At 47.7% G+C, this 13,883-nt stretch overlaps 1 protein-coding gene across 1 annotated transcript; it reads left to right on the top strand.

The window, feature by feature from the left end:
* The first annotated feature begins 2,237 nt into the window (after positions 1-2,237).
* LOC147645359 (WD repeat-containing protein 7-like) lies at positions 2,238-10,017 on the top strand. The gene is made up of 3 exons (XM_086874710.1): positions 2,238-5,955; positions 9,054-9,158; positions 9,691-10,017. The coding sequence occupies exons 1-3, from the start codon at positions 5,863-5,865 to the stop codon at positions 9,892-9,894; spliced, it is 402 nt and encodes a 133-aa protein (XP_086730836.1). The 5' UTR covers positions 2,238-5,862; the 3' UTR covers positions 9,895-10,017.
* Positions 10,018-13,883: the final 3,866 nt, after the last annotated feature.

Below are 13,883 nucleotides of genomic sequence, written 5' to 3'. Positions count from 1 at the left end.
TGATATTGACACAGGGGACATGTTTCATATTGGTACAGGGGACATGTTTCATATTGACACAGGGACATGTTTCATATTGGTACAGGGGACATGTTTCATATTGACACAGGGACATGTTTCATATTGACACAGGGGACATGTTTCATATTGACACAGGGACATGTTTCATATTGGTACAGGGGACATGTTTCATATTGACACAGGGACATGTTTCATATTGACACAGGGACATGTTTCATATTGGTACAGGGGACATGTTTCATATTGATACAGGGACATGTTTCATATTGACACAGGGGACATGTTTCATATTGACACAGGGACATGTTTCATATTGACACAGGGGACATGTTTCATATTGACACAGGGGACATGTTTCATATTGATACAGGGCCATGTTTCATATTGGTACAGGGGACATGTTTCATATTGACACAGGGACATGTTTCATATTGACACAGGGACATATTTCATATTGATACAGGGGACATGTTTCATATTGACACAGGGGACATGTTTCATATTGACACAGGGACATGTTTCATATTGACACAGGGGACATGTTTCATATTGACACAGGGACATGTTTCATATTGACACGGGACATGTTTCATATTGACACGGGACATGTTTCATATTGACACAGGGACATGTTTCATATTGACACAGGGACATGTTTCATATTGACACAGGGGACATGTTTCATATTGGTACAGGGGACATGTTTCATATTGATACAGGGACATGTTTCATATTGACACAGGGACATGTTTCATATTGACACAGGGGACATGTTTCATATTGATACAGGGACATGTTTCATATTGGTACAGGGGACATGTTTCATATTGACACAGGGGACATGTTTCATATTGACACAGGGACATGTTTCATATTGACACAGGGGACATGTTTCATATTGACACAGGGACATGTTTCATATTGATACAGGGACATGTTTCATATTGATACAGGGACATGTTTCATATTGACACAGGGGACATGTTTCATATTGACACAGGGACATGTTTCATATTGGTACAGGGGACATGTTTCATATTGACACAGGGGACATGTTTGATATTGACACAGGGGACATGTTTCATATTGGTACAGGGGACATGTTTCATATTGACACAGGGACATGTTTCATATTGACACAGGGACATGTTTCATATGGACACAGGGACATGTTTCATATTGACACAGGGGACATGTTTCATATTGGTACAGGGGACATGTTTCATATTGACACAGGGACATGTTTCATATTGACACAGGGACATGTTTCATATGGACACAGGGACATGTTTCATATTGACACAGGGGACATGTTTCATATTGACATAGGGGACATGTTTCATATTGACACAGGGACATGTTTCATATGGACACAGGGACATGTTTCATATTGACACAGGGGACATGTTTCATATTGACACAGGGGACATGTTTCATATTGACACAGGGACATGTTTCATATTGGTACAGGGGACATGTTTCATATTGACACAGGGACATGTTTCATATTGACACAGGGGACATGTTTCATATTGGTACAGGGACATGTTTCATATTGGTACAGGGGACATGTTTCATATTGATACAGGGACATGTTTCATATTGATACAGGGGACATGTTTCATATTGACACAGGGGACATGTTTCATATTGACACAGGGACATGTTTCATATTGACACAGGGGACATGTTTCATATTGACACAGGGACATGTTTCATATTGATACAGGGGACATGTTTCATATTGACACAGGGACATGTTTCATACTGACACAGGGGACATGTTTCATATTGACACAGGGACATGTTTCATATTGATACAGGGACATGTTTCATATTGACACAGGGACATGTTTCATATTGACACAGGGACATGTTTCATATTGATACAGGGACATGTTTCATATTGATACAGGGGACATGTTTCATATTGACACAGGGACATGTTTCATATTGACACAGGGACATGTTTCATATTGGTACAGGGACATGTTTCATATTGATACAGGGACATGTTTCATATTGACACAGGGGACATGTTTCATATTGACACAGGGACATGTTTCATATTGACACAGGGACATGTTTCATACTGGTACAGGGACATGTTTCATATTGGTACAGGGACATGTTTCATATTGATACAGGGACATGTTTCATATTGACACAGGGACATGTTTCATATTGACACAGGGACGTGTTTCATATTGACACAGGGGACATGTTTCATATTGATACAGGGACATGTTTCATATTGGTACAGGGGACATGTTTCATATTGATACAGGGACATGTTTCATATTGGTACAGGGGACATGTTTCATATTGACACAGGGACATGTTTCATATTGACACAGGGACATGTTTCATATTGACACAGGGGACATGTTTCATATTGATACAGGGACATGTTTCATATTGACACAGGGACATGTTTCATATTGACACAGGGGACATGTTTCATATTGATACAGGGACGTGTTTCATATTGGTACAGGGACATGTTTCATATTGATACAGGGACATGTTTCATATTGACACAGGGGACATGTTTCATATTGATACAGGGACATGTTTCATATTGACACAGGGGACATGTTTCATATTGACACAGGGGACATGTTTCATATTGATACAGGGACATGTTTCATATTGACACAGGGACATGTTTCATATTGATACAGGGGACATGTTTCATATTGGTACAGGGACATGTTTCATATTGACACAGGGGACATGTTTCATATTGACACAGGGACATGTTTCATATTGATACAGGGGACATGTTTCATATTGGTACAGGGACATGTTTCATATTGACACAGGGACATGTTTCATATTGACACAGGGACATGTTTCATATTGACACAGGGGACATGTTTCATATTGATACAGGGACATGTTTCATATTGACACAGGGGACATGTTTCATATTGACACAGGGACATGTTTCATATTGACACAGGGACATGTTTCATATTGACACAGGGGACATGTTTCATATTGACACAGGGGACATGTTTCATATTGATACAGGGGACATGTTTCATATTGACACAGGGGACATGTTTCATATTGACACAGGGACATGTTTCATATTGGTACAGGGGACATGTTTCATATTGACACAGGGGACATGTTTCATATTGGTACAGGGGACATGTTTCATATTGACACAGGGGACATGTTTCATATTGACACAGGGGACATGTTTCATATTGACACAGGGACATGTTTCATATTGGTACAGGGGACATGTTTCATATTGACACAGGGGACATGTTTCATATTGGTACTGGGGACATGTTTCATATTGATACAGGGACATGTTTCATATTGATACAGGGGACATGTTTCATATTGACACAGGGGACATGTTTCATATTGATACAGGGGACATGTTTCATATTGACACAGGGGACATGTTTCATATTGACACAGGGACATGTTTCATATTGACACAGGGACATGTTTCATATTGACACAGGGACATGTTTCATATTGGTACAGGGACGTGTTTCATATTGATACAGGGGACATGTTTCATACTGACACAGGGGACATGTTTCATATTGGTACAGGGACATGTTTCATATTGACACAGGGACATGTTTCATATTGACACAGGGACATGTTTCATACTGACACAGGGGACATGTTTCATATTGGTACAGGGACATGTTTCATATTGATACAGGGACATGTTTGATATTGACACAGGGGACATGTTTCATATTGATACAGGGGACATGTTTCATATTGATACAGGGACATGTTTCATATTGACACAGGGACATGTTTCATATTGACACAGGGACATGTTTCATATTGATACAGGGACATGTTTCATATTGACACAGGGACATGTTTCATATTGGTACAGGGGACATGTTTCATATTGACACAGGAGACATGTTTCATATTGATACAGGGGACATGTTTCATATTGACACAGGGGACATGTTTCATATTGACACAGGGACATGTTTCATATTGATACAGGGGACATGTTTCATATTGACACAGGGACATGTTTCATATTGATACAGGGACATGTTTCATATTGACACAGGGACATGTTTCATATTGACACAGGGACATGTTTCATATTGATACAGGGGACATGTTTCATATTGGTACAGGGGACATGTTTCATATTGACACAGGGGACATATTGATACAGGGACATGTTTCATATTGATACAGGGGACATGTTTCATATTGATACAGGGGACATATTGATACATATTCCATATTGGTACATGGGACATATTGATACATATCTCATATTGATACATGGGACATACTGATACATATTTCATATTAATACATGGGACATATTGATACGTATTTCATATTGGTTCATGGGACATATTGATACATGGGACATATTGATACAGGGGACATATTGATACAGGGGACATATTGATACATATTTCATATTGATACATAATTCATATTGATACATGATACATATTTCATATTAATACATAGTAACTATTTAATATTAATACATAATGTATATGATACATATTTCATGTTAATACATATTTCATATTGATACATGATACATATTTCACATCAATAGATATTTCATATTAATACATATTACGTGTTAATACATGATACATATTTCGTATCAATACATAATACATGTTTCATATTAATACATTATACATATTTCATATTGATACATGATACATATTTCATATTAATACACAATACGTAGTTCATATTAATACATATTTCATATTAATACATGGTACATATTTAATATTAATACATATTTCATATTGATCCGTAATACATATTAATACACGATACATGTTTCATATGAATACATATTACATATTTAATATTGATACATGGTACGTATTTCACAATAGTACATATTTCATATTGATACACGGTACATATTTCATATTAATACATGGTACACATTTCGTATGAATACACGATACATATTAATACACAATAGATAATTCCTAATTAGGACACTCCTTTAGTGACATGAGGAAGAGTGAAAGGTGATTTATTTATAAACTGGGAGCATTCCCAGTGTCTTGGATAAATAAATATCCCAGTCATCGTCTTAAACCTCTCCAGCCCATAAATCCCAACAATCACCCTTAATTAAATTTTAATTTAATTACCTATTAAAATATGGGATGGCTCCAAGGAAAGAGCAGTTATCCTTTGCCAGGCTGGATGTGATGGGAGCAATCCTCCTTCCTGAGCTTTTCCCTAAAACCCGAAGGCGAGGATAAATGGGAATGAGTGCCCAGTCTCCCTGTTCCTCCGGATGTATTTAGAATTCCCTGCAATCACTGGGAATGTTCCCGGTGTTTTCCCCAGCTCCATCCTGTGCAGTTGCCGTGGCGCTGGGAACGCCGAGGGGATGGGAGGGAAATCTGCAGGATTTCTCCTTCGGGTGTGCTCAGGCTCCGGGAGAGCGACCCCAGAAATTCCCGGTTTTCCCTGGGGGAGGATGGAAGGGCAGGATTCCGGCACGGGCGCGCTCTCGCTGTGATACCCCAGAACTGCAGTCCACAGTGAGGGTTCAGTGGGCTGGAATTCCATGGATCTGGCATTCCAGAGAATGTTCTGGAATGGCTGTTCAGGATCACTGTGGGGAGTGTTCGATGGGCACCTTCCCTTCTCCTTCTCCTTTGGCTTTCCCGGGAAACGCCCCGGAGTCACGGAGGGTCCTGGAAGGGCACTGAGGTGTCCCAGCACTCCCAGGGACGGGGGATTATCCCAGATAAATCAATCCCATCCTGCTCCCGTCCATCCCAATTCCGTGAATCCCCCCTTGTTTTCCCCGTTCTCCTCAGGTTCTACATGGTGAGCTACTACGAGCGCAGCCACCGCGTGGCCGTGGGCGCTCGCCACGGCTCCGTGGCGCTCTACGACATCCGCACCGGCAAGTGCCAGGTGAGCATTCCCGGGAATGCCCCGCTGGAATGTGGGGATAACTCCGGGACATCCCGCAGGATCGCAGGGGAAAAGCTCAGGAGGATTTCCTGAGGTGAAAGGTTGGGAGTTAAATCCTCCGAAATTCCCAGGTTTTATTTACACTCTGATGGGGAATATTGACAGCACTCGGTTCCTTACTTTTCTTAATGATCCTAATGATTAATCCTGGAAAACAGAGCTGGGGGTGAGCAGAGGGGCTCCAGGGACAGCTGGGTTTGGCTCCAGAACAAATCTGCACTCAGCTTCTGGGCCAGGGGAACAGCCCTGATCCACATTCCCATCGCATTCCCATCCTTGATCCCAAACACGTTCCCACTCGTGTTCCCTTCATGTTCCCATTGTATCCCTCATATCCCTCATATTCCTCACATTCCCATCCTTGTCCCCAAACACATTCCCCATCATGTTCCCTTCATATTCCCATTATATTCCCTCATATTCCCTCATATTCCCATTATTTCCCCTCACATTCCCCCCAGAGATCACAGGAATTCCCTTCTGCAGCTCACAATTCCTCTCTAAAGCAGCCAAACTCTGGGAATGGCAATGGGAATGGAATGGGAATGACGATGGCAATGGCAGTGACAATGGCAGTGACAATGACAATCCAGAGGGATCTCCAGGAATTTGGGATGCTGGCACGTTCCCGGGGGATGCTGGGCCAGGGATCCCTGTGGGTTCCCAGGTGTGTGGGGTGCCCCATTCCCGGGAGCTCCCGCGGGAGGGATTCCCGGGCCGGCGTTTTCCCGGCATTTGATCCGGGATGCAGCAGGGCTGGGCCGGAACGTGATCAGATTCCCAAAATCCGTGGGGATCCGTGGGGATTGTGGATCCCGTGCTGCCCTGAGGCCCCGGGATCTGATAAAGGGAATCGATGCTCTCAGGAATCGGAATTCCGAGAGCTCCGCCTTCGTTTTCCCGGCTTTAAACCCCAGCCAGAGGCACAGAGAGCGGCTTTTATCCCAGAATAAAGAGCTGGGATTAATCCTTGCAACTGCAATTAATTTATTATTCATTGACATTCATTCATTCATTTTATATTTCATTTATAACGATATCAGAAGGATCGGGCAACGGGATTGCGAGCTCTGCGTGCCCAGTTAAACACTGCAATAATATTTAATTAAAATATTCAATATTAATATTAAATATTATACATATTAATTATAGATGTATAAATATTAGTATATTAGTATAAATATTAATTATAAATAGTATAAATATTAATTATAATTAGTATAAATATTAATTAAAATAGTATAAATATTAATTATAAATAGTATAAATACAAATATTATTATATAATAATAATATGAAATGGTTCGTGTTGGGTGTGAGGTTCCTGATTATCAACACCCAAAATCCTGCACTTAAAGGTGCTGCAAGGTGGGAAATAAATCTATTTTATATCCAATTAAACAGTAAAATCAGGAGTGGGGAGGGAGAGTGCAGGGAAGGGATTTTAGGATACCTGTGGTTGATTTTGGGATGATGGGAAAGGTTTTCCCAGGTAAATCCTTGCTGAGTAGCAGAGCCTGGCCCAAAATCCCCCAATTAATTCCTCAGCAGGGGGTATTTAATTATCTCCTCTCCCCTGGGGAATACCTTTGGGTCTGTAAGGAAAGACCCTGAAATATTCCGTTTTTATTGATCCAACCTTGGCGTTCATCATAAATATTTAGAGCTGCATTTCAGAAATACGTGAAATTTCTGTGCCTAAAACCTGGAAGATTAAAGAGAAACACAAGTTATTTTGGGTTTATTTCAAAGCAAAAACTACTTTTAAAGCTGGCCTGGAATCGATAATGTTTGGTCCTGGGTCCTTCCAGAATTAAAATCCCAGGAGTCCGAGCATTAATTGGATTTATGTGGGATTGAATATTCCATTTGGAATAATCGTGGTTTAATGAGTGAAAGGTGCTAAAGGTGCTGGTCTGCAACCCACAGCTGCATTCCAGGCACAAAACCCTGGAAATCACCGGAAAACACATCCCTGAATTCCTGAAAAACCCCCAGGAACAATTCCTGACTATCCCTAAACATGGCCAATAACAGGGACGGTGTTCCTGGGTTAATAAATTAATTCCCATCCATGGGGTAATAAATGAATTCCCATCCATGGGTTAATAAATTAAATTAATTTCCATCCATGGGTTAATAAACTAATTCCCATCCATGGGGTAATAAATGAATTTCCATCCATGGGTTAATAAATTAATTTCCATACGTGGATTATTAAATAAGGAAATGCAGGAATTTCCATCCATGGATTATTAAATGAATTTCCATCCATGGATTAATAAATGGAATAAGGAAATGCAGGAATTCCCATCCATGGGTTATGAAATGGAATTCCCATCCATGGATTATTTAAATGGAATGAGGAAATGCAGGAATTCCCATCCATGGATTATGAAATGAGGAACCGCAGGGATTCCCCTGCCTGCTGGGAACATCCCTGGCTGCCCTGGGGCTCTGGTGCAGGGAGGGAACGCAGGAAATCCTGCCTGGGAAGGATTAGCATCCACTGGAGCCGCGTGTCCTGGAACTCCCGCTTCCCTGGAGGAGCTGTGCTCTCCGGAGCCGAGGAGAGCAGCACCAGGAGTCACCCCGAGCGTGTTCCTGGCGCTGTTCCGTGCCGGGGGAGCCTCCAGGGAGAGGGATTTGCCCTTGGATCCCTTTCCAGGGGAATCAATGGATTTCTGGCTGGTTCCTGCCGCGGCAGCGTTTCACCCAGCGGGGATTGGGATTCCCAGGGCATTTCTGATCCTTTCTGGCTCCCCGGGAGCTGTTTCCATGGGGGGGCTCACCTGATCCAGAATGTTCCGGCTGTATCCCGTTCCCAGACTATGCATGGGGTTCCCCCTGATCCGGAACATTCCGGCTGTATCCCGTTCCCAGACTTTCCACAGGGTTCCCTCCTGACCCGGAACATTCCGGTTGTGTCCCGTTCCCTGACCCGGAACATTCCGGTTGTGTCCCGTTCCCTGACCCGGAACATTCCGGTTGTGTCCCGTTCCCTGACCCGGAACATTCCGGCTGTGTCCCATTCCCAGACTATCCACGGCCACAAAGGAGCCGTCACCGCCGTGGCCTTCGCCCCCGACGGCCGCTACCTCGCCACCTACTCCAACTCGGACAGCCACCTGTGCTTCTGGCAGGTAGGGACAGAATTCCCGCAGGAACCCGGGGGATCCCCCCGGATCGTTAACCACGCATGGATCATTAAGGGTTATTAGTGGGGATGGTTGAAATTGGCGCGATCCCAAATCCGGGGAGGTGATGGTTTACACCCCGGGGAGCGCAAAGGGAGCGGGAGTCGGGATTTGGGGTACGGAAAACACCCAAGGGATTGTCCTGGGAACAGAATTCTGATTGTCCTGGGAACAGAATTCCCAGTTTGCCGTCCCGGGGGATGCACAGGGAGCTCCTGGGATCGGGGAGTGTCGGGTTCACAGCTCGGAGCCCACGGGGGAACAGCAGATCCTGCACGTGGCCAGGGCCAGGCAGCCAGGACAGGGAGATCCGAGTGGGGCTGGCTGGATCCCGGATCCCTGGGCACGGGATTTGGGGTTTGGGATTTGGGGTTTGGGACTCAGGATTTGGGATTCAGGATTCGAGATTTGAGATCTGGGATTCAGGTTTATTCAGGATCTGGGATTTGGGATGAGCTCCCAGTGTCTCTCCCCCCAGATGAACACGTCTCTGCTGGGCAGCATCGGCATGCTGAACTCAGCCCCGCAGCTGCGCTGTGTCAAGACGTTCCAGGTGCCCCCGGTGCAGCCGGCGTCGCCCGGCTCGCTCGGCGCGCTGCGCCTGGCCCGGCTCATCTGGACCTCCAACCGCAACGTCATCCTCATGGCCCACGACGGCAAGGAGCATCGCTTCATGGTCTAGGGCATGGTCTGGGGTGCAGCTCTCCCTCCCCATGGCCCCTGGGGATGGAGCCCAGAGCAGGGACCTGCCCCGGTTCCTGGGGCTGCAGCTCTCCTCCCTCTGGGGATGGAGCCCAGAGCAGGTTCCTGCCCCGGCTCCTGGGGCTGAAATTCCGGCTCCCAGGAGCTCGGGAACGCTGCCCAGGCCGGAAGGATAAACCATAATCCCCATGTAAATAAGTCATTTAAAAATCCTGTTGGATGGCAGGCTTGGAGAAAAAAGCAGTATTTATATAGAAAGGTGGTTTTTGCCACCGGTGCGGGTATTTATTTAAATAAAGGACCAAGGGGACCGTGGTGGGAAAAGTGAATTCTTCGCTGGATGTACTGAGATGTTTCCTTCAGTAGGAATATCCTGTGTGACACTCGCTGTGACCGTGTTTCCTTCTCACATATCTGAATCTGTGTTTTGTGTGAAATTTGCTGGTTCCTGCTCACGGGAAAGAGGAAAAAAAAACCTCTCAGATCCTCTCTAATTTCAGTTTCTGTGTTTGTGCAGCTTTTCCCTGGCTGCAGAGCTCAGACCTGAGGCTGGCACTCCCTGCTAAGCTAAAAACGGTACCTGGGAGTTGAAAAATGAAGGAATTAATTTTCCCCCGTGGCTCTAAAAGAGAAAATGAATTGATTTTGTTGGGGCTGGGGTTGTCTGTGCAGTGCCAGGCGGGGTGAGCGGCCCAGGCTCGGTGTCTGTGCACGGCTCCAGGGGAAGCTCGGCCGTGTGGAGCCCGAAGCTGTTCCCGATCCGGAACAGCTCCCGGCGCGTTCCCTGGTCCCTGGGGCTGTGGGGGTGTCGTGGGGGGACCCTGCCTGGCAGGAGCCGAGGGCTGGGGTGATTCCGGTGGCTGCTCCTCCACAAATCCCCGCCCTGCTGTAAATAACGCTGGTGGAATAAAACCCGACTGAAACCTCTCGGCTCTCCTGGCTGTGGCTCATCTGATCCTCCCCCAGTCCTCGGGAATGCGTCCCTGTAACAAATCCCTCCTTTGCCTTGGAGGTCGGAAGGATGGAAAGGGTTTGTCCCTGGAGCCCCTTCGGGCCCTGCAGGGGCTCTGAGGTTTCCCTGGATCCTTCTGCAGGTGAACATTGCCAGCTCTCCATGCCAGAGGGACATTCCCCATGGAATAAAGCAGAGGATAACGGGGTGAGATGGGACACCCCTGCACAGGAGGAGCCATGGGGTGATCTGGGACAGGAATCACCTGCTGGGTTCCCAAATCATTCCCCATGGAATAAAGCAGAGGATAACGGGGTGAGCTGGGACATCAGGAGGAGCCATGGGGTGATCTGGGACAGGAATCACCTGCTGGATCCCCATTCCCCATGGAATAATGCAGAGGATAACGGGGTGAGCTGGCACACCCCTGCACAGGGATGCTCCAGGCCAGGAATCACCTGCTGGATCCCCATTCCCCATGGAATAATGCAGAGGATAACGGGGTGAGCTGGGACACCCCTGCACAGGAGGAGCCATGGGGTGATCTGGGTCAGGAATCGCCTGCTGGGTTCCCAGATCATTCCCCATGGAATAAAGCAGTGGATAACGGGGTGAGCTGGGACACCCCTGCACAGGGATGCTCCAGGCCAGGAATCGCCTGCTGGGTTCCCAAATCATTCCCCATGGAATAAAGCAGGGGATAACGGGGTGAGCTGAGACATCAGGAGGAGCCATGGGGTGATCTGGGGCAGGAATCACCTGCTGGGTTCCCAAATCATTCCCCATGGAATAAAGCAGGGGATAACGGGGTGAGCTGAGACATCAGGAGGAGCCATGGGGTGATCTGGGGCAGGAATCGCCTGCTGGATCCCCATTCCCCATGGAATAAAGCAGTGGATAACGGGGTGAGCTGGCACACCCCTGCACAGGGATGCTCCAGGCCAGGAATCGCCTGCTGGGTCCCCAGATCATTCCCCATGAAATAAAGCAGTGGATAACGGGGTGAGCTGGGACACCCCTGCACAGGGATGCTCCGGATCAGGAATCGCCTGCTGGGTCCCCAGATCCCGCAGGAACTGAGCTTTCCCCTGCCGGGTGAGGCTGTGCTCGCAGGGAGGGCAGCGGGCTCAGCTCGGAGCCCTGGGGCCGGGCACAGGAGCCTCCAGCCCCCTGGATTTACCCTGGAGCAATCCCTGCCTTCCCTCGGGACAGCCGAGGGAGCCGCCCGTGGCTGGAGGCACCAAAAGAGGCTTTGATTCTGTTCCCGGCTTTTGGAAAACTCCCCCAGCTTTAATTCTTGTGGCCGAACAGAAAGAAAAGAGCAGAAATGGGGAAGAATCCGGGAAGAATTTATGGGTGTGATAAATCGCCACCGGAGGCAGCGGCTGCCCGGAGCGCGCTTTGAAGCGGGAGAGGCTCCTGGGGAACTTCCCCCCCTCCCTCTGATGTCTGAGAATTAAAAATTAATCCGCTATGAAAAATTAAAAGGTGAAAGTTTCTGCTCTTTCAGCAGCAGAGCTTTTGGAATGCTGATGTGGGGCTTGGAATGGAGGCTGAGTGACATCTCCGGGAACATCACCGGGGGCTGGTGCATTCCAACAGCAGATTTTAATGGCTTTGGGGGATTGGAAAGCTGTTTGCAAACGACCCGAGACGCTTAAAGAGGGGTAAATATTTATTTATTGATGTAAATAACCTTAAACAGGCATTTACTCACTCCTGCAGAGCTACTCACGGTTTCCAGCCTGGGAGTGATCCTGGAATCCGCACAGGTTTCATTCGGCTTCTTTATAAAACAATCATTTTATATAAAACAAATTGGATTCGGGCAGAAAATGGGTTAAAATGCCCGTGGAAAAGTTGCTGGGAACTTTGTTCCAGGAGCAAAGAGCGAGGGTGCTGCTGGTGGGAGGGGGCAGAGGCAGGAGGATGGGGATGGGGTGCCGGAGCATTCCTGGCGTTTGTCCAGCACCGTCTGTGGGGGACGGAGGGAATTTGGGGAGTGGGAACCAGCCCTGAAATGGGGGAATTTGGGGAGTGGGCAGCAGCCCAGCCCCTCCTGAGATGGGGAATTTGGGGAGTGGGAACCAGCCCTGAAATGAGATGGGGAATTTGGGGAGTGGGCAGCAGCCCAGCCCCTCCTGAGATGGGGAATTTGGGGAGTGGGAACCAACCCAGCCCTGAAATGGGGAATTTGGGGAGTGGGCAGCAGCCCAGCCCCTCCTGAGATGGGGAATTTGGGGAGTGGGAACCAGCCCAGCCCTGAGATGGGGAATTTGGGGAGTGGGCAGCAGCCCAGCCCAGCCCAGCCCCGTTTTCCTGAGGGAATTTGGGGAGTGGGCGGCAGCGGGTGGGTTTGATGGAAGCACATCCCTGTTTCCCCGAGGGGAAGAGCAGAACTGCAGCTGCAGGAACGGGAGCGAACCGAGGCACAGAGCCCGAACCGAACCGAACCGAGACACAGAGCCCGAACCGAACCGAGACACAGAGCCCGAATCCCGAACCGAGGCACAGAGCCCGAATCCCGAACCGAGGCACAGAGCCCGAATCCCGAACCGAACCGAGACACAGAGCCCGAATCCCGAACCGAACCGAGGCACAGAGCCCGAATCCCGAAGCGAGGCACAGAGCCCGAATCCCGAACCGAGGCACAGAGCCCGAATCCCGAACCGAACCGAGGCACAGAGCCCGAATCCCGAACCGAGGCACAGAGCCCGAATCCCGAACCGAACCGAGGCACAGAGCCCGAATCCCGAAGCGAGGCACAGAGCCCGAATCCCGAACCGAGGCACAGAGCCCGAATCCCGAACCGAACCGAGGCACAGAGCCCGAACCGAAGCGAGGCACAGAGCCCGAACCGAACCGAACCGAGACACAGAGCCCGAATCCCGAACCGAAGCGAGGCACAGAGCCCGAATCCCGAACCGAGGCACAGAGCCCGAATCCCGAACCGAAGCGAGGCACAGAGCCCGAACCGAACCGAGGCACAGAGCCCGAACCGAACCGAAGCGAGGCAC

Source organism: Cyanistes caeruleus, unplaced genomic scaffold (assembly GCF_971803275.1).
Source record: "Cyanistes caeruleus unplaced genomic scaffold, bCyaCae1.hap1.1 HAP1_SCAFFOLD_489, whole genome shotgun sequence".
NCBI lineage: Eukaryota > Metazoa > Chordata > Aves > Passeriformes > Paridae > Cyanistes > Cyanistes caeruleus.
Note: the sequence above shows the minus strand (reverse complement) of the source record. Positions and strands in the feature narration are given on the sequence as shown.